Consider the following 19,258-nt stretch of genomic DNA (forward strand, 5'->3'; position numbering starts at 1 on the left):
AACTTGACAGGAAAGCTCACAGGAGAGGAGATGACCCCACCGAGAGAGCCTGGAGACCAGTGGAGGGCCCCCCGTGGGTGTGCAGCAGAGAACTAGCAACCCACACCTATGAGGAAACTACAACGCAAACCGGGGAAAGAGACACCCAAGAGGGTTAGACGGGATGACCCCTGACACGGGCCAGGAACAGTTTGTGTCCCCAGCAGCCAGAATGAAAACCTCATAACTCACGGGGCATCAGGTACTCAGTCAGGATTTACCCCAGCAGCAGAGAAATTCACCCTGGACCTGGGGTTGCAAGTTATCGCTGTAAAAGGCTAGACAATAAATATTTTTGGCTGTGTGGGCCATCCAGTCTGTTAAGATTACTCAACTCGGCTGTTATGGCACAAAAGCAGCCAGAGGCAATACAGAAATGAATGGGACTGGCTGTGTTTCAATAGAGAACTGGAACACAATTCCAGATTTGGCCCAGTGGCCATGGTTTGCCACCATCAGCCAACGCCTGCTCTAGAATGAACACCACTCTGTTCTAGCCTACCAAGCTTAAGAAGAAGACCCGAATGGATCAAAGTATTCCAAGCAACTTAACTACTTCTCAGAACAAAGCTCATGAAGATTTCTAGAATACAAGAATATCCAGCACCCATCAAGGTCAAACTCATGACATCCAACTGAAATCACAAAATCCAGTGAAAAATCACCAGGCGTGCAAAGAAGCAGGAAAATATGACCCATAATGAGGAGAATAATCAATCAATCAAAACTGACCCCCAGTGACACAAATAGGACAGAATGAGCAGTCAGGACACTAAAAGGAGTAAGCGTACCTGTACTCCACAGGTTCAAAAGCTGGCGGGAAGATTAAGTATGTTAAGTAGAGACGTGGAAGACAGACATGAAAACCACAATGTCTAAGATGAAAAAACACCAGATGTGATTAACAAAAAACAGGATATTGCAGGAAAAAAGACAAGTGAACCTGAAGATGTGGCAACAGAAACCATCCAAAATGAAACACACAGAGGAAAGAAAGATTAAAAAACTGCACAGATCATCAATAGTGCAGGACAATTTCAAGTAGCCTAATTATATGTATCAGAGTCTGCAAAGAAAATCTGAAGGGGGGGGGCAGTACAAAGATCCAAAGAAATAATGGCTGGATATTTTTCCAAATTTGGTGTAAACAGCAAGCCCACACATCCAAGAAGCTCAATGAATCCCAAGCACAAGAAACACCAAAAGAACCCACACCAAGGCACATCACAATCAAACCGCCCCAAACCAGTGATAAATAGACTATCTTAAAGTAGGCAGAAAAAAGGGTCAATTACAGAGGAACAAAGATAAGAACGGCATACTTCAGGTTGTAAGCAAAGCAGGCCAGGAGACAGCAGAATCGATCTTTAAGGCACAGCCATGCACCATATAACGGTGTTTTGGTCAATAACAGACTACATATATGATGGTGGTCCCACAAGATTAGTACCATACAGCCGAGGTATGTAGTAGGCTATACCATCTACGTTTGTGTGAATACACTCTGTGATGTTCGCACAGCAACGAAATCACCTAATGATGCATTTCTCAGAAAGTATCCCCTTTGTTAAGCAATGCATGACTGTACTGAAGGGGAAAAAAACTGTCTAGAAATCTATATTCAGCAAAACTAACTTCCAAAAACGGGAGCATAATAAAGATTTTTTTTGGACATACAAAAGCTGAAAGAATTCATCACCAGCAGGCCTGCACGACAAGAAAAAATACAGGCGGTCCTTCAGGCAGAAGGAAAATGATACAGGTGGAAATCTGGGTCTACACAAAGGAATGAAGAGCACCAGAACAAGTGACAACGTGGGTAAGCATAAAAGACTTTGTTGTTATTATTTATGTCTCTTTAAAAGTAACTGCATGTTTAAAGCGGAGGTGATTGCTGTGGGGTTTGTAATAGATGTTAAAGAAAAATATAAGACAACAATAGCACAAAGGCTGGAAGGGGAGAAACAGAAGTATCCTAATCCTGTCATAAGTTCTTATATGAACACAAAGTTGAATGCACACTGCCTGAAGATAAAGATGTAGACAATAAACCCTAAAGCACCCACTGAAAAGCAAAAAACACACAGGCAACAGTGATAGCCAATAAGCCAATAAAGGAAATAAAAAGGAGTCATAAAAGATACTCAATCCAAAAGATGGTAGAAAGACAGGGAAAAGCGAACAAATGAGACAAATAGGAAACAAATAGAATTATGTTAGATCTAAAGGCAAACATATCAATAATCACATTAAATGTAAATGGTATTATCCCCAGTTAAAAGACAGAGATTGTCAGATTGGATTAAAACACAAAAACCCATCTATATACTTCCTACTAAAAACATAATTTAAACAGAAAGACACAAGTTAAATATTTTAAAAATGAAAGCATAGGAAAATCTATGCTAATACTAATCAAAAGAAAGCTGGAGTAAGCTCTCTATCAGAAAAAGTAGATTTTGGAGCTAAGAAGACTCTCAGGGATAAAGAGGGTTATATCAAGAAAAAATTGTAATCCTACGTGTGTATGTATATGCAAAGTATGTTCTCTGACCACAGTGGAATTAAATCAGAAATCAACAGCAAAATATTAACTGGGAAATCCCCAAATATTTGGAAATTAGCTGCTAAATAGCACCTGATTCAAAGGAGAAACAAAATAAACCACTTCTAAATAACCCATGGGTCAAAGAAGAAGTCAAAACGGAAATCAGAAAGCACCTAGAACTAAATGAAAATGAAAACACAACCTGTGAAAACTGTGGGATGCAGCTAAAGCAGTGCTGAGAGGGAAACACACAGCACTGAAAATCTATATTAGAAAAGAAGAAAGGTCTCAAATCAAAGGCCTGAGCTTCTGCCTTCAGAATTCGAAAAAGACAAAGTAAACCCAAAATAAGCAGAAGAAAGGAAATAATAAAGATCTGCCTTGTCCTAGCTGTGTGACCTGGAGAAGTCTGTCTTAATTGTTTCTTTTGCCTTTCATAGCCTCATTCTCCTCACTGGCAAAACGGGGAAAATATCATCCCATCCTCAGGCCTCTTATGAGAATCAAAAGGAGTAACGTGTGTGAAGTGCTTTATAAGCCATAAAGCACCGTATGTCAGATTACGACTCATTCCACTTCTGCACGGCTCCCCTTTTCCATCTGAAAAGGGGAAGAAGTGACATAAGGATATGTTGGAGCTCAAGAGGCACAAACTGCCAAACAAAGTACTGCTATAGATTAACTGTCCTCACTCGGCTAAAATACAAGCTTGAACGATGACTTTTTTAAAAAAAACAGTTGGGAGCTCGCTGACTTCCTAAGGCGATGCCACATGTCCTGGAGAGAAAGGAGACAGCAGCTCCTGAGAAACCCACGGGGTTTCAGAGCAGCATTTCTGACTTGGCATGCCTACCAATAACCTGGCGAGCGTGTTAATCTGCGGGTTCTGAGTCAGAGGTCTGGGTTGGGCCTGCGAGTCTGCATTTCCAACAAACTCCCAGGAGATGCACAGGCTGCTGGTCCGCGGCCACATTTTGAGGGTCAGGGTTTTAGAGAACAGAGCATTTATCTGTTTCACTATTTCACAGACGACTGAACTAAAGCTCAGACACTTTGGCAAGTGACCTGTCCAAGATCAGATGCTGGGGAAGCGGTGAAGCTGGGCTTTGAAACCAGGTAATCTTACTCTAAGCCCAAAGCTCTTCCACCCTACTGAGCGCTCAGTGTTTACCCACGGCCTCTGGTCTGCAGAATGGTGTCTAGTGAGCGACTCTAGCGACTGGCGACCAGCCTGAGGAGGTGGAAGTGACTCAAGGGGCCTCTCCCTCCTACAGCTAGCTGGACTTCACGACCACGGAAGAGCAGGGCCACGCTGGGGCTGATTTCCTTTCCCTTCTGCCCTGGGCAGGTTCAGCAGATCCCAACGCTCCCTTGCTGTCCTGTACCTGCCTTCCTCTCTGGGTGTCACCGACCGGCAGCTCAGCCACAGGGACCTCTGAGGGGAGGTTTCCACCCTCCAAGAGATGTCCCTTCAACGAGCAGATGGCCTCCCTGAAGGCCCCAGTCTTACAGCCTTTCTTTATGGATCCTTTTCTTAACTGTGACTCAACCTGTGGATTCCACGCCTGAAGCAAAATATTTACCCCAGCAGGTGCACCGTTAACACACAACCAGCTGGTCTCAGTGAAACTCGTTTTCTCCCCCAAGGACATGAGTGCACACCAGGGTTTCTGGACTTCGGCACTACTGACATTTTGCGCAGGTCATTCTTTGCCGCGGGAGGCTGTGCACTGCAGGACGTTGAGAGGCATCCCTACCTCTACCCACTAGACGCCAGTAACAGCTTCGCCCTATAGCGTCAACCGAAAGTGTCTCCAGGCATTGCCAGATGTCCCCAGGGAAGGAACTCGCTCCTCATCAAGAACTGCTGCAAAACAGTGTTCTCAGCCTCGGCCGCGCATCACAAGCACCCAGCGAGTTTCAAACACCCCAGGGCCCACGTCACGTCCAGACCAGTGACACAGGAACCTCTAGGGGTAGGACTCGGGGCTCCCACGGTGACCACAACTTGCAGCCCAGGCTGTGCAGGACAGTGGTTCCTCAGCCAGAAGGCCCCTCACCTGTGGTGGCAGTCCAAACCAGCCCGTGGCTGAGCCGCACGCCGGGGGGCATCTCGGGATGCACAGGAGGCACGTGGTCCCGCATCAGCTTCAGCACCAGCAGCAGCACCACGCAGACCAGCCCCAGCACTGCATCGCCCACCCTGCAGACAGACACCTGGTTGCTGCCCAACTGGCCAACCGCACATGCCTTCTGGCCTTTGGTTGCCACTTCTGCAGGAAAGCTTTCTCTCTTGATTGCTCTTTTTGCTTTTTCCTAAGAAACTGCATCTCTGTTCTATTTCAAAACTTTACTCAAAGCTCAGTAAGTACACAGGCTGCGCGGGACTGGGAGTGGAGGCCCAGGCCACCACGGCAGCAGGGCTACTGGTCTTGTTTTTTTTTTTTTTTTTTAAAAGATTTTATTTTTTCTCCCCAAAACCCCCCAGTACATAGTTGTATATTCTTCGTTGTGGGTCCTTCTAGTTGTGGCATATGGGATGCTGCCTCAGCGTGGTTTGATGAGCAGTGCCATGTCCACGCCCAGGATTCGAACCAACGAAACACTGGGCCGCCTGCAGCGGAGTGCTCGAACTTAACCACTCGGCCACGGGGCCAGCCCCTGGTCTCGTTTTCAGTCAAGTCGTTCTCTGCGCTACAGATGCCTCGTCAGTTCCACAGACTTAGGACTAAACAACCCTTTCATTTCTGACAGTCTACGATGCTCTCCAATGGGTCAGTCTCCACTTCCGCTGCCCCCCAGGAGACTGACCCCCACCGCTGCATCTCAAGGGCCAGGGAGCCCCTGGCTTCTAGTGGGTTCAGTCCCCAGAAAGCCTCAGCAGCAGCTCAGAAGGGGAGAAGAGGACGGTGACAGGTGTCCCCCACTCCCTCCAGGCATCAACACTGCTTGCCCCAGGCAGCCCCCCTACAATTCCTGACAGATCATTTCTTCCTCTTGCTCCTCCAGCCAGAGAGGAGTCCTGGCTGCAGGCTGGGCTCATCTAGGAGCAGCTCTTGTTTGTCCCTCTAACCTGCCTGCCCCCTGGGAGGGACTCCTCCACCTGGGGGAGGCGCATGCTGCAGGAACCCCACGACCAGCTGCCTCACTCTCATACTCTCTCTACCTGCCATCTCGTCCTTGGGCACCTGAACGTTTTGCTGGCATCTCCTCCTCCTCACTGAATAGCAAACCTGCTCTTCCTCTTTGCGGTGTCTCCCCCTCCCACCAGCCAGGAAAGCTCTGCACGGGGTCATGCTGACTGGCTCTCAGGTTTCTGGGAGCAGAGCTTCTCAAACCTCACCACGCGCACCAGCCACCTGCAGTTCTGTTAAACCTGAATCTATTCAGCAGGTCTGGGTCAGCCTGAGAGTCTGCATTTCTAACCAGCTCCCCCGGGGTGCTGATGCTGCTCTGGGAACCCCTGTTTGAGCAGCAAGACCCCAGAGGATGGAATAAATGCCACCCAGGAGTGGAAATGGGGAGGGGGTCGGGACAAGGGGTCTGGGAGGAAGAGCTTCCTTATATGGGGGCAGAATCACAGAACCATTGGGGTACCTGGTCTCTCCGATGTTGCGGAAGGTGTGATAGACTTGCAGGAAAAACTGCCGAGGGATGTTTTGCAGTCCCAGGAGATTCTGCTCAAACAGAGATTCTGATCAGACAAGCTTCCCCTGAAATGAAACCTGAAGCGTGAGGCCCCTCCCTTGCAGCATCTCAGCAACGTGTAAATCCAGAATCCTCCGCCCCCAAGGTCCCTTCCTGGGGGCACATCTCAGGGCTCTCCAGGGACCATCTACCCATTCCCAAAGCCCCCAAGGGCAGATCTCAAAGTTATCCTTGGGGGAAGGGCATTGCACAACGTTTATGGGGAGCGACACCTCTCTGCAAATTATTTCCATTTCTGAGGAAAATCAGCCCGGGCGATCTCAAAGCAGGGAGACCGGTTCCACCACGCCCTGGTCCGAGGTCCAGGGTCCGAGGCCCCAGCCCTCCCACCCCACCGCTATTGGCTCATAGCCGCGTCCGTCCTTCAGAAGCCCGCCCACCACTGCGCAAAACGCGCCGTCATTGGTCCGAGGTTTCGTCCGTCACTCGGAGTCCGACCTGCCGGGCACGACCCTCCCCCGCTGGAAGGAACAACCAAGGTGAGCTCCGGACTGAACAGCCCCGGGGGCTCTGAGGGCCTCCAGGGAAGGGGGCTGGAGGAACCCCCCAGGCCTGTCACTACGACCCTGGTCCTCCATCGGGAGGGAGAAGGGGCTCTACTCTGTGCTTTCTTCTTTTATGGGCTTGAGACCCAGTGGGGAGCGTCAGATGGGTAAGCGGAGGCCCAGACTCCCAGGGCTGTCAGGGTCCCAAGGACCCCAAAATCCGCTGAGCACACAGCCCCCAGGGTGGACCGACAATGGCTTCTGCCCAGGTCAAGAGGAACCCACCTGCACCCTAGCCTAGGCTCACATGGCTGTGATGACCTAATCAAGGTTTTAATGACTTTGGGGGGGTCTAGTGTCCCCAAGTACTAATGCATAAAAAGGCTACCCTCTATGCAGATTACAATCATATAAAGGCGCATTCCTGACATTAAAAATGAAAGCTACTGGTTCCAGCATAAAGGACAAACCATCCCATGAAACAGCACTTGCCAAGCTTCCCTGATGTACATAACACATAAATCGCATTCGCCCACACCTTTCTAAGTTGCTTCCTCCTCTCTAACTGGAGATGATGACAAACCTCCCTCCCGGGGCTGTGGTGAGAATCAAACACAGGGAAAGTGTGTAAGCCAGTCCCCAGCCATAGTAGGAGGGCAAGAAGTGCTAGGTACTTGATTCTCACACACACATCTCCTGTCCTCAATCTTCTCACTCCCCTCCATCAGGGAAGACTGTCATGGGCCAGCCTGGAGCAGAGCCTGGCCGTGGCTCATGGATGGGAAAACTCTACCAAGAGCAGTGCTGTTGTTACTGGTCCCCCAAACTACCTGTTGTAGAATCTGACCTTCACCCAACATCTCCCCAGAGGGATCGTTTTAGTAACAGAGACCCATGTGAACAGCGCATGCTTCGAGCTCAGGAACAGCAGGACGTTGACTGGCCTGCATATATCAGGACCTGGCCTTGGTCCTGCTACCCTACAGGTGTCCCAGTGCCAACTAGCATGCCTACCTTGATCTGCCCGAATCCGATGGTGACGGCAGCAGCAGATGTGAAACCTTTAATGACGGGGCAGGAGATGAAGTCCAGCAGGAACCCTGGCAGGCCAAGAGGGAATACCAAGCTGGTCCCAGCTCCACCAGGTCCCAGAGGACACAGGCGGATGTAGGCTGAGAGAGGTGACGTGGGTGGGATTAGGGCTAAGGACTCATGGGCAACATGCCCTGTGTGGACTGGTTTGGACAGCAAGAAATGGAGGCTAGGGTCTGAGGCCCTCGACACTTCTCCAAGTGTCCTGGCCTCTAAACAGAACAGGGTACAGGCTGAGGGCACCCCCCCAACACACACACACACAGGGATAGCCCTTGAAATGCATAGGAAAAAATGCTCAGGGCGTGGGCATCTCCAGGACGCAGGTACCCGGGTACCCCAGGAAGAGCAGAACCACAGCACGCGCTCCCCCCGCCCCCAATGGCAGGAAAGCCTGAGAGCCTTACCCAAGCGCAAGAACCCCATGGCCAACTGGATGCAGCCCGATAGGAAGGCCAGCAGCACGGCATAGGCGGGCTCATGGAAGGTGTAGAAGGAGACCAGGAGGGACAGGATGGCTGTGGGGCCCAGAGTCACATCCTTGGAGGTGCCCAGGAAGAAATACACGAAGCACCCCATGAAGGCAGAGTAGAGGCCGTACTGTTGGCAGAGAGAGCGATGAGCACCTAGGAGCCACCCGGCACACCCACGGTGTCCCTGGGGTAGACGCCTGAGCACACGTATCTGTGTGTCCATTATGTACTTTGGGCACACCAGCGCATCCAGGCAGGGTAAACCACTCACTCTCTATCATCCACGGGTGTGGACCTGCTGATTAAGGGACCTCCTTTCTATCTGCACCCAAGCGGGGCCTTGGGGACTATCTGTGGGAGCACAAAGGCCTGTGTGCTTCTCTGTGAGTCTGCGAGTCTGAGAAAGCATTCTTAGGGCTACAATGAGTCATCCCACTAGCCCCATTAGGCAATTCAGAACTAGCCTGGTGCCTGTGTGTGACAAGTGCCACAAGAGCAGTTTCAGGGGCGTGTGTCTGCCCAAAGGTAGTCACATGCTCTAGACCATAACCCAAGGCTTCCTGGGCCCCCTGGGGCAGGAGCTCTGGGTGCCCGGCTTGTCTGGAAAGGATACTATGCATTTTTACTCTGCTTCTCTGTGGGCACTGAGACCCAGAATGGGGTCAGGCCGTGGGGAGGCGATGTGGCTGGGGATAGACATCTCACCTGAGGCGGGAGTCCAGCCACTTCAGCGTAGGCCAGCGCCTGGGGAATGACCGTGAGCCCGACCGAGAGCCCGGCGATGAAGTCCATCTTCAGCCACTGCATGGAGTAGTCCGGCAGCCAGGCCAGGATGGGCAGCCTCCTCTGCACGGCCGCAGGGGAGCAGCAGCAGGCCTGTGGGGCCATCCCTGCACCCGAGGGCCTGGCCTGACCCAGCGCCTTCACAGAGGAGGGCATGCCTGGGGTGGGCGTGGGGGCAACACAGACACGCAGTCAGGATCCCAGGCTCAGAGAACCCAGCAATGGGCAGGGGGCCCAGGGGCATCAGGAGCGGCACAATGCAGTTCCCTTCTAGGGGGTCTGAGCCAGATGGGTTAACCCCCACCCCCCTTGCTGGTCTGAGAGAGGAAGCCAACAACCTGTGAGGAGCAGGCCTCAACCAAAGGTGAAGTGGCCCCTCCCCTGCTCTCTGCTCTCCCTGAATCCCACCCGCCCAGACCCCAGGTGCCCTCTCTCCCTCCATCACTTGCCGGGAAGAATACGATAAAGGATTTCTCAATGAGAAGCCTAAACACTAATTAGACCAGGGTTTCTCCTCCCAGGAGATTGTTTGCTTTTTTTTTTCCCCTCCCCACGGAAGTTTTCGGGAGCAGCACAGAGAGACACAGGGTCCATGCGGGCCCCCTAGTCTGGCTGGTGGGGTGAGTTGGGGGGACTGGAGGCCCTGAGGGCCCCGACGCTTTCCAAGTGCGCACCATGGCGAGTTCCACCCACTACTGCGGACTGCGGCGCAGGCGGGGGGTGGGGGGGGGGGGTCTTCCATCCTGAGTCTGCGCATTACGCCAACCCCACCTGTGGCATTCGCATCCCTAGAGGGGCCTCGGGGATTCTAGTTGGTTCTGGGAGAACGTCAGAGACTCCTCCATTAATTAATAGATGCGCAACACCCTCTAGGGTCCTGGTGCCCCACTGCGCGCAGAGCCAGCCTCAGACCACCCCCCACCCCCGGCCCCGGCGGGGCTACTCCGGGCAAAACCCGGCTCCCACCCCCGAACCCAGCCTGGGGTCTAGGCTGGGGACCGCACGTCGGCTGACGGTCCGCTGCCTGCCGGCCCCAGCAAGGCCGAGGGCGGCGGGAACCTGAGTCGGGACGCGGTGGGTGGAGAGCCGGGATCCCCACAGGAGGAGCCCGCACCCTCGGATCCCGCGTCGGCCGCTGCCGACGACCCCGGCCGGTCCCGGCAGCTCGCCCACCCCGCCCCGGGTCCCGCACCCCGCCACCACCCGCCACCCGCCGCGGACTCACCGGTCGCCGGAGATCGGGGTCTCCAGTGTCGCCGCAGCCCGATCTGCAGGAACCGCAGCGGGAGGGGGAGCGAGGGGCGGAGCCTGTGTGCACGTGACCTCGGGCCGAGGCGGGCAGGGGCGGGGTCTGGCGGGCATGTGACCGCGGGGCGGGGTCCGGTGGGGAGCTGTCGCCATGCGCTTCCCGGGGCCGGCCTGCTGGACGCTGCTGCTGGTCGTGGGGTTCTGCCGCGCGCACCGGGTGCGCCCCCGGAACGTGCTGCTGATCCTCGGTGAGTGCGCCCTTGTCGACCCGCCGCCACCCCGAGCGCCGCCCTCCACGGCTGCCTGTTGTCGCCCCTAGAAGCGGCCACTCGCCCGTCCCTACCCACGGTCGATGCTGACCCCAGCGTGCCCTGCAGCTTCCATTGCCATCCCTTCCCCTCTCTGCTGTCCCCAGGCTCTTCGTGGTCGGCTCCTCGGAAAGGGAAGTAGGGGCGCCCTCCCGCACGGCGGAGTCGGCTGGGATTCAGACCCCAGATTCAGCACCTGACTCCTGTGCCCGGCTCTGACCCTGCGTCCCCACCCGTGCCCAGAGCAGCCAGGGATAACCCTGCGGGCCCCCAGCTCGGAAGCTGGGCGGCTTTCCAGAATCCGGGGGTCCACAAATCCCAGACGGGGATGCCAGAAGAAGGGCTGGTGCCCAAGTCCCCAGAGATGCGGCTGGGGTCCCCTGGGGCTCTCAGCTCCTCCTCCGCAGTTTTCCAGATCCCAGAGCGCTGTGGCTCAGCTCTCCTGGCTGACGGGTGCAGCCCCCACCCGCCCTCCCCCCAAACCCCATCCCCTCCCAGAAACCCCAAGTTCCTCCAGCTCCCTGCTCTTCAAAAGATTTCTGCAGACTTCCGGCTTGGGTGACCAGGGCCGGGCTGTCACAAGGCAACCTGATTCTTTCCTCTTTTGAGGTCTGGCCCTCTGCCAGGTTTGCTCATTCTGATTAACTTTGTGGTCTTAGGCCAGGCCCTTCAGCTAATCATAACATAAACAGCTCTCCACTAAGGGGTTTCTGTCAACTACCCCCTCCCAGGGACTCAGGTGGAATCTGCACGTGGATCGACATCCTCATGTGGTGTCTGCAGAGCCCAGGGCTGTCCAACCCTGCCTGCCTGCTAATGTGCCCAACTGGTGTCGTGCCTGCTGGGTACCACACAGGCCTGCTAACGTGCTCGCCCGGGCTTCATACGTGCCTGGTTGTCTTCCCGCTCAGTATCAGGCCTGCCTGGGTACCACGCCCCCTGGCCCAAGCCACCGGGCAAGACCCAGGTCTTCCTCACTGCCACAGCTGCTCCTCCTGAGCCCCGCGTACCATGCCCTCTGTGTCTCCCGCCTTCCCCAGCGGATGATGGAGGCTTTGAGAGTGGCGCCTACAACAACAGTGCCATCAGTACCCCTCACCTGGACGCCTTGGCCCGCCGCAGCCTGGTCTTCCGCAATGCCTTCACCTCAGTCAGCAGCTGCTCTCCCAGCCGCGCCAGCCTCCTCACCGGCCTGCCCCAGGTGAGGGCGGCAGGGGCGCAGGAGGAGGGCATGGGAAAGGGAGAGCCCCCAAGGCCTCTGCTGCAGGGAGCCCCTCCCTGGTCTCCCCTGGGGATGTGTCCGCCTTCCCTCCCTGGCCCCAGCCAAGTGGTCTGAGTGCGGCTGGGGGATCTGGCTACCCACCCATGAACCCTGCTGCACCACTGTGTGACCGCGAGGAAATCACTGGCCTCTTTGCACCTGGGTGTTCTCACCTGTAAAATGGGGTCATAATCATGCCTCACCCACGGGATTATTATGGGATTGGCCGAGTTAATCCTTTATGCATAAAGCATGTAGCAAGGTGCCTGGCACACACTTGCCCAGTGTTAACTCCTATTATGATATTGTCCCAGGAGCTCGTGCGACAATAAGAGCTGTCACTTAAGGCACTTACTCTGTTTTTATTGTAAGATGTATGTAATGTAAAATTTACCATTTTTACCATTTTTAAGTGTACCGTTCAGTGGCATTAGGCACATTCACAATGTTGTGCAACCATGATCACCATCCGTCTCCAGAACTCTTTCATCTTCCCAAACTGAATCTCTGCCCCCATTCCACACTGACTTCCCATCCCCTCCCCCAGCCCCTGACAACCACCATCCTACTTTCTGTCCCTGTGGATTTGGCTGCTTTGGGTACCTCACGTCACTGGAATCACACAGTGTTTGTCCTTTTGTGACTGGTTGACTTCACTGAGCATAATGTCCCCAAGGTTCATCCACGTTGTAGCAAGTGTCAGAACGTCCTTCCTTTTTAAGGCTGACTGCTGCTCCATTGTGTGGCTGTAGCGTGTTACATTTATCCGTTCCTCTGTCGACGGACGCTTGGGTTGCTTCTGCTTTTGCTGTTGTGAATAGTGCTGCTGTGAACCTGGGTGTACTTGGGCACTTAAGATTGGGAAGTCACTTCATGACACTCTCTCCTGGTGAGCAGGTGCTCTGTGCGTCCCCATCCGAGAGGCCGAGGCTGAGTAGAAGGCCTCCGTGGAGAGGGAGCCTGTGGCCCGCACGCAGACGCTCCCTGACAGGTCCGTCAGGCAGCCGTGGACTGCGCTCCCTTCTGGGTGGTGGGCTGCAGGAATACGGAGGGGGCTTCTCCTTCTCTCCTTACTCCTTTCTAGTGTGGGTTTGTAACATGTGCCACGATTTCTTTTATGCTGTAAGAAAGCTAGTTAATTAGAAGAGGGCTGCTGTCGTTTTCGGTCTACAATGTGTGCTCATAATAGAAAAGTTGAAAAGTACAGAGAAGTGGAAAGAAGAAAATAAGTTCCCCCTAATTTTGGTGTGCGTCCTCCCAGTCCACTGTATTTCCTGCCGATGTCCCATGGGAGGCACTTGTGGGCCTGTCGGGCGCAGAGGGAGACACGGAGAAAACCTCCCTGAGTGCTGGCCACCTGAGGTCTAAATCGGGCCCAAAAAGGGCCAGTCGATGCGCAGAGGGGAGAGCAGGGGCAGGCAGGGCAGGTCCCGGCGGCCGGGCGGTGCCTGCCTCACAGCCTCTCTGCCTGCAGCATCAGAACGGAATGTACGGCCTGCACCAGGGTGTCCACCACTTCAACTCCTTCGACGGAGTGCAGAGCCTGCCGTTGCTGCTCCGCCAAGCTGGTGTTCGCACAGGTGAGGGGCTTCGTGCCACCGCGGGGACAGGACGGTAGCTTCCCTCCCTGCCCCAGAGGGGTGAGCCTCAGCCACCCTCAGCCCTGTGTCCCCTGCTCTGAGCACTTGTCCCCAAGACCCTGGGCCATGGGTCCGTAAGAACAAGGGCTCAGGCTGCTCTCCCAGAGGCCACGGCAGGACGCAGGGCTTGGGGGGTGGAGAAGGGAGCCGGGTGTGGCGGGGGGACTGAAGGGGGTCTGGACAGGCCTGTCTCCCTGCCTCCAGGCATCATAGGGAAGAAGCACGTGGGGCCGGAGGCGGTGTACCCGTTTGACTTCGCGTACACAGAGGAGAACGGCTCCGTCCTGCAGGTGGGGCGGAACATCACCAGAATCAAGCTTCTGGTCCGGAAATTCCTGCAGACTCAGGATGACAGGTGCGCACAGGGCCCTGCCCCGGCCCTCCCCACGCGGCCGGACCTCTGGGTGGTTCACATGTGGCGCACGTCCCAGAGTCTCTAGTTGGGATTCTTGGAGTCCCCGGCCGGTGGAGTGGGGGTGGGGGAGAAGGTTCCAGATACTCAAGTTAATCTGGTCAGAGGAAGAGGGTATATGGGGAAACTGAGGCGGTGGGGATCACGGGGAGATTTCAGTTCTAGGGCGGTAGGCAAAGCTGAGAGGGCTGTTCCTTCCTGAGGATTGGGGCTCCCCAGGTGGTGTGTCAACTGGCTGACCTTGACCTCAGCACTCAAGCCCCTTCCTCCCCGTGCAGGCCTTTCTTCCTCTATGTCGCCTTTCATGACCCCCACCGCTGCGGGCACTCCCAGCCCCAGTACGGGACCTTCTGTGAGAAGTTTGGCAATGGGGAGCGCGGCATGGGGCGGATCCCAGACTGGACCCCCCAGACCTATGACCCACAGGATGTGCTGGTAGGAGGACCCCTCCTGTGTTACCAAGACGCCCGCCCACCTTTGTTCCTCCCCCTTGTAAACTGGGTGTGCATCCCTGGCCTGAGATGTGGAACTCTAGTGTGTAAGAAGAGATCCTCTGACTCACTGGATCCACGTTGCATCTGTAGGGCTGACAGAGAAACGTAAAGATGTGGAATGATGTATCCAGGAGCATGGAGGTTCCGGGCCAATCCATTCACAGGAAGGACGAGGATTTCAGGCCCCAGGAGGGAGGCCGGCACCTCTGTCTCCTACCTTAGTTCAAGGGCAGCCACCCGTCCCCCAACCTGTCTGCTCTAACCTTGAATTCCCCCCCACCTGCCCCCCCAGGTGCCTTACTTTGTCCCTGACACCCCAGCAGCCCGAGCTGATCTGGCCGCTCAGTACACCACCATTGGCCGGATGGACCAAGGTGGGTTCAGGAGCTGGGGCGTGGGGTATGCCATGGGTTGGGCCCCCATCCTGGGCCAGAAGTCTGAAGTCAGTGTCGGCAGGGCTGTGTTTCCTCTGGAGCATCTAGGGGAGGGTCCTTCCCGCCTTTTCCAGCTCTGGTGGCCCCAGCATTCCTTGGCTCATGGCTGCATCACTCCAGTCTCTGCTTCCACCATCACATGGTCTGCTTCTGTGTCTGTGCCTCTCCTCTTATAAGGATGCTAGTCGTTGAGTTTAGGGCCCCCCTGGGTGCTTCAGGATGATGTCGTCTTGGGATCCTCGACAGTTACATTTGCAAAGACCCTCTACCCGGGGTGACATGGGATGGCCAGCGTCCCTGGAAGGGAGGGCTCAGGCAGAGGCCACGGAAGGCCGCTCCAGGACTTGGTCCTGGATAGAGTGTTGGGGCAGAGCTCTGGGCTGGGGGGAAGGATGGTCGAGGTGAGTTAAGAAATGACCGTGCAGGATCCAGGGGCTGGGCAGAGAAGTGCATGAGTGCACGCACTTTCCCACGCCTCCACGTCTGCGTGTGGCTGAGCTCTGCCGCCCCCTCTGCACCCCATAGGGATTGGACTCGTGCTCCAGGAGCTGCGTGGAGCAGGCGTCCTGAATGACACCCTGGTGATCTTCACGTCCGACAACGGGGTCCCGTTCCCCAGTGGCAGGACCAACCTGTACTGGCCGGGCACAGCTGAACCCTTGCTGGTGTCGTCCCCAGAGCACCCGAAACGCTGGGGCCAGGTCAGCGAGGCCTACGTGAGCCTCCTAGGTATGGCTCTGCGTCTCGTGCAGGAAGGGGGGTGGGCGGAAGCGAGGACTTAGTGGAACCAGCAGGTCCAGACGTTGCAGTGCACACACTACCTTATGTAGTTCCCAACCCCCTGGGAGAGGAAGGGATGGCCGTCCCCTTCTACAGTGCAAAAGTGATCCTCAGAGAGATGAAGTCAGTCACACAGCTTCTCAGTACCAAGCTAGGATTCTAGCCTGGATCTTGACACCTTCAAGATCATTGCTTTTTCCCCTGGCCCACTGGTGAGCGTCAGAATCACTTGGAGCACTTGTTAATCTCCCAGCTGCAGGCCCCACCCCCAGAGTGTCTGATTCAGTAGCTCTGGGGTGGGCCCGAGAAGCTGCCCTTCTGACAAGTTCCCAGGTGACACTGATGTTGTGGCCCCCGGAGACCCCACTTTGAGGGGTCAGGGCAGCAGCACCCACAAGTCAGGGAGCGCTGTGGCCCAAGCACAGAACAGGAACAGGTGAGCCGCTACTTGGGGCTTTCTTCCTGGTCCAGAGGATTTTAGAAGGATCCTGAATGTCACCGGGTTGGGCCTCTTGTACCGTTAAAGGCATCGCAGCCCAGAAGGATGGCGCAGCAGTGACCGGTGTTGGGTCCGTAGCAGCTCCTCCCTGGCGGTGATTTGATGCACCAGGCGGCCCACCAGCTTTCCAGAGTGGCTTAGATTCAGCCCTTCCATGGCGGGGGCTCTCGTGCCCTCAAGGGCCCCCCCATCCACACTAAGACGCTCCCTCCTTTCCAGATCTCACGCCCACCATCTTGGATTGGTTCTCTATCCCCTACCCCCACTATGCCATCTTTGGCTCGAAGACCATCCAGCTCACTGGCCGGTCCCTCCTGCCGGCGCTGGAGGCGGAGCCCCTCTGGACCACCGTCTTTGGCAGCCAGAGCCACCACGAGGTCACCATGTCCTACCCCATGCGCTCTGTGCACCACGAGAGCTTCCGCTTGGTGCACAACCTCAACTTTAAGATGCCCTTTCCCATTGACCAGGACTTCTACGTCTCACCGACCTTTCAGGACCTCCTGAATCGCACCATGGCAGGCCAGCCCACAGGCTGGTACAAGGACCTCCATCACTACTACTACCGGGAACGCTGGGAGCTCTATGACAAGAGCCGGGACCCCCATGAGACCCAGAACCTGGCCTCAGACCCACGCTATGCCCAGGTTCTGGAACTGCTTCAGACCCAACTGGCCAAGTGGCAGTGGGAGACCCACGACCCCTGGGTGTGTGCTCCCGATGGTGTCCTGGAAGAGAAGCTGTCCCCCCAGTGCCGGCCTCTCCACAATGAGCTGTGAGAGCTCCTAGGGGCAGCAGCCCCTCCCTTCCCACACCTGGTTCCTGAGCCCCAGCCTTTTCAGCTGATGTGGAGGGGAGGGGTCAGCCTTGGGGGGCAGAGACCACAGCCCTTCCCTCTGCATCCCATCCAAGGAGGGCTCTCCTTGATGCTGGCGTCACTCCCGCCTCCAGTTGGACGGGAGAGCAGGGCATGTGCCCCGGCCCCCTCCCTCCCCCATGGTAGGGGTCACCACTGACCTTGTGTGTGAACCATGTCCTAGCACAGGAGTTCCAGGGGGTCCCTGGGACTGGGTGAGATCCCCAGCCCATGACAGGTTAGGCTGGCCTGGGCAAGGGGGTCTTGCTTTCTGGGTTGGTGTGGGGACCTGAGATCGAAGGAGCTGGGCCCTGCGCCTTGAGACCCTCTTCATTGTTTGGAGCCCACAGATGTTCCTGTGCCGTTCCCCTGGCTTCTGTGTGCCACGGCAGGGAGGGTGGGTTCAAACCGCACTCTACGCAGGAACACAGTGTCTGGCTGTTATTGCCCTCTGGTCTGGAGGAAACTCTTGAACCACCCTGGGCCCTGTTTGGCTTCCTTTGCTTTGCCCCAGGGTCAAGTTCCTGACCCCCACACTGGGTTTCCACTAGGCCACTGATTGGCGGCAGGCTCCGAGTGACGAGTTTCATCCTGTGGTCTGTATGGGCAAAGCTCTTCTTTCCTTTTGAACGTCCAAGGGTGAAGCCGCCCCATCCTCTGGCTTGGGTTAATTCTGTTTGGATGAACACCAACGTCTGTGGCACAGATGTTGCTTGTGGAATATCCAGACCTGCCTGCCTCCGTCCACCATGGGAGCAGAAGCTCTGCCTGGGAAACCCAGAAAGAGGGGCTTTCTCCCTCACATGGGTGGGCTCCCGTTGCCCTTCTCTCCCCCATCAACTCCATCCTGGGGAGAGAGCCACCGGCCAGAGCAGTGTAAAAGCTTTTTATTTTAGTAAAATATACAGAAGCTTATTTTCTGAACTTGTTTATGACAATACCAACCTGAATTCTAGAGCAGCTTCCTGGGGCACTCACATTTGGGGCACTGCTGCCCAATGACATTCCGTCTATGATGGTGGGAGGCAAAGCCAGGCTTGGGGGGCCCTTGGGGTCCCCGCCCAAGCCATGCCTGACTGTCTGCCCAGCCCTGGAGGTGGCCCGAGAAAGGGTCAGGCTGGGGCTGGTTAGACCGGCCAGTGCTTGTGCAGTGGTGTCTGTGTGTGGCTTCTCCAGGACACCCCCACAGTCTCCACAGCCAGGCACGGTGGCCGCCAGGCGCAGGCCACTGAGAATAGTGTCCATGACTTGGGAACTGTGTTTACCGGTAAATGCACAGTCTCTATAAACTGGATTTACTGAGGCATCTCTCAGCCGTCAGACAAGGAGAGACGTTCGCCAGAGTTACATTACAAGTGGGTTTGCACCTCTCTCTGGGTAGGGTGGGAGTGACCTTAGGGGACACCAGGGCTACCAGTCTGCCACCCCAGCGGGTTTGGAAGCAGGCTTTTGACACATTGAAGTGTCAAAGGCAAGTGCGGTGATTTGGATCAGACAGGCGGTTGCTAGAGACATCTGGGGCCCCGGCTCTGGGGAGGGCCCGGGAAACTCCCCTACTGCCGAAACCTTCTCAGGGTCTCCAGTTCAGATTGTGCCAAGTCCTGGTGAGGGGCAGAGACGATTTACAAAGAAAGTGAACAGCTGGTGTGAATGCCTGTGACCTGCACATGGTGAGGGGTCAAGGTTAGACCCCAATGAGAGAGGGGAGCCGATGCCCGGCAAGCTGGGCTTGTGTGGTAGGTACCCCCAAAGCACTGCCTGTGAGGCCCTGGGCTGAAAGGACAGGACTGCACTAACGGGGATGAGAAGGCCCCACAGCCCTGGGAAGGGACCTTGGGGGGCATCAGTGGGGGTTCTGTTCTGTCCACACGACTTTCTTCTGCTCGTCCGCTATGGCCAAGCGGACACAGCCGAGCAAGGCGTCCAGGTCACTCCAGCCGTCGGGGACCAGGCTGCTGTACAGGCAGGGCACTTTGTCCAGCTCACCCTCCTCCTGCCTGCCGGCCTCCAGGAGCTGCTCCTCCGAGGTGCCAAGCCGCTGCAGGGCCTTCCTGCACAGTCCAGAAACGGTGGGGTGGGCTCAGGGAGGGCAGCAGCCGGCTGCCCTGTGCAGACCCCAGGGAGCTGACCACCGGCTCGGAGCCCAGGCTGGACATACAGATGTTGCAGCAGCTGCCCAAGTGCCCCTAGATGCAGGG

General features: G+C 55.8%; 3 protein-coding genes across 13 annotated transcripts in view; 1 reads left to right on the forward strand and 2 right to left on the reverse strand.

The window, feature by feature from the left end:
* Positions 1-10,508, reverse strand: part of SLC26A11 (solute carrier family 26 member 11) — a 23,947-nt gene extending 13,439 nt beyond the window's left edge. The window contains exons 1-6 of the mRNA XM_023651858.2: positions 10,354-10,508; positions 9,051-9,286; positions 8,280-8,472; positions 7,795-7,880; positions 6,185-6,264; positions 4,648-4,790 (exon numbers count right to left, since the gene is read on the reverse strand). Of these exons, the coding sequence (XP_023507626.1) occupies positions 4,648-4,790; positions 6,185-6,264; positions 7,795-7,880; positions 8,280-8,472; positions 9,051-9,284 (736 nt within the window). The 5' untranslated portion in view covers positions 9,285-9,286; positions 10,354-10,508. The remainder of the gene's footprint in view (positions 1-4,647; positions 4,791-6,184; positions 6,265-7,794; positions 7,881-8,279; positions 8,473-9,050; positions 9,287-10,353) is intronic.
* SGSH (N-sulfoglucosamine sulfohydrolase) lies at positions 10,475-17,975 on the forward strand. Of its 7 annotated transcripts, none has more exons than XM_070226812.1 (9): positions 10,484-10,624; positions 11,725-11,885; positions 12,843-12,936; positions 13,420-13,525; positions 13,790-13,940; positions 14,276-14,432; positions 14,784-14,865; positions 15,451-15,654; positions 16,424-17,975. In XM_070226812.1, exons 4-9 carry the CDS (start codon positions 13,432-13,434, stop codon positions 16,981-16,983), a joined length of 1,248 nt encoding a protein of 415 aa, XP_070082913.1. In that variant the 5' UTR covers positions 10,484-10,624; positions 11,725-11,885; positions 12,843-12,936; positions 13,420-13,431; the 3' UTR covers positions 16,984-17,975. The 7 variants fall into 7 exon arrangements, with proteins under 7 accessions (XP_023507628.1, XP_070082913.1, XP_070082912.1 ...); XM_070226814.1 differs by having other exon boundaries at positions 10,502-10,624; positions 10,792-11,885; XM_070226813.1 differs by having other exon boundaries at positions 10,507-10,624; positions 11,671-11,885.
* CARD14 (caspase recruitment domain family member 14) overlaps positions 17,933-19,258 on the reverse strand; it is a 36,544-nt gene continuing 35,218 nt past the window's right edge. For all 5 annotated transcript variants that reach the window (XR_011423120.1, XM_023651855.2, XM_023651853.2 and 2 more), the window contains one exon: positions 17,933-19,111. Coding sequence is in view for 4 of the 5 variants with exons in the window: in XM_023651855.2 (XP_023507623.1) it covers positions 18,904-19,111 (208 nt within the window). In the remaining variant the exon portion in view is untranslated. The remainder of the gene's footprint in view (positions 19,112-19,258) is intronic.

This window comes from Equus caballus, chromosome 11, assembly GCF_041296265.1.
Source record: "Equus caballus isolate H_3958 breed thoroughbred chromosome 11, TB-T2T, whole genome shotgun sequence".
Taxonomy (NCBI): domain Eukaryota; kingdom Metazoa; phylum Chordata; class Mammalia; order Perissodactyla; family Equidae; genus Equus; species Equus caballus.

Excerpts from the sequence above, each read along its gene's own strand:
- SGSH (XM_023651859.2), top strand. The coding sequence starts at position 10,528 with ATGCGCTTCCCGGGGCCGGCCTGCTGGACGCTGCTGCTGGTCGTGGGG. Across the intron at positions 11,886-13,419 it reads TCCTCACCGGCCTGCCCCAG|CATCAGAACGGAATGTACGG; the intron begins GTGAGGGCGGCA and ends CTCTGCCTGCAG. Across the intron at positions 15,655-16,423 it reads GGCCTACGTGAGCCTCCTAG|ATCTCACGCCCACCATCTTG; the intron begins GTATGGCTCTGC and ends CCTCCTTTCCAG.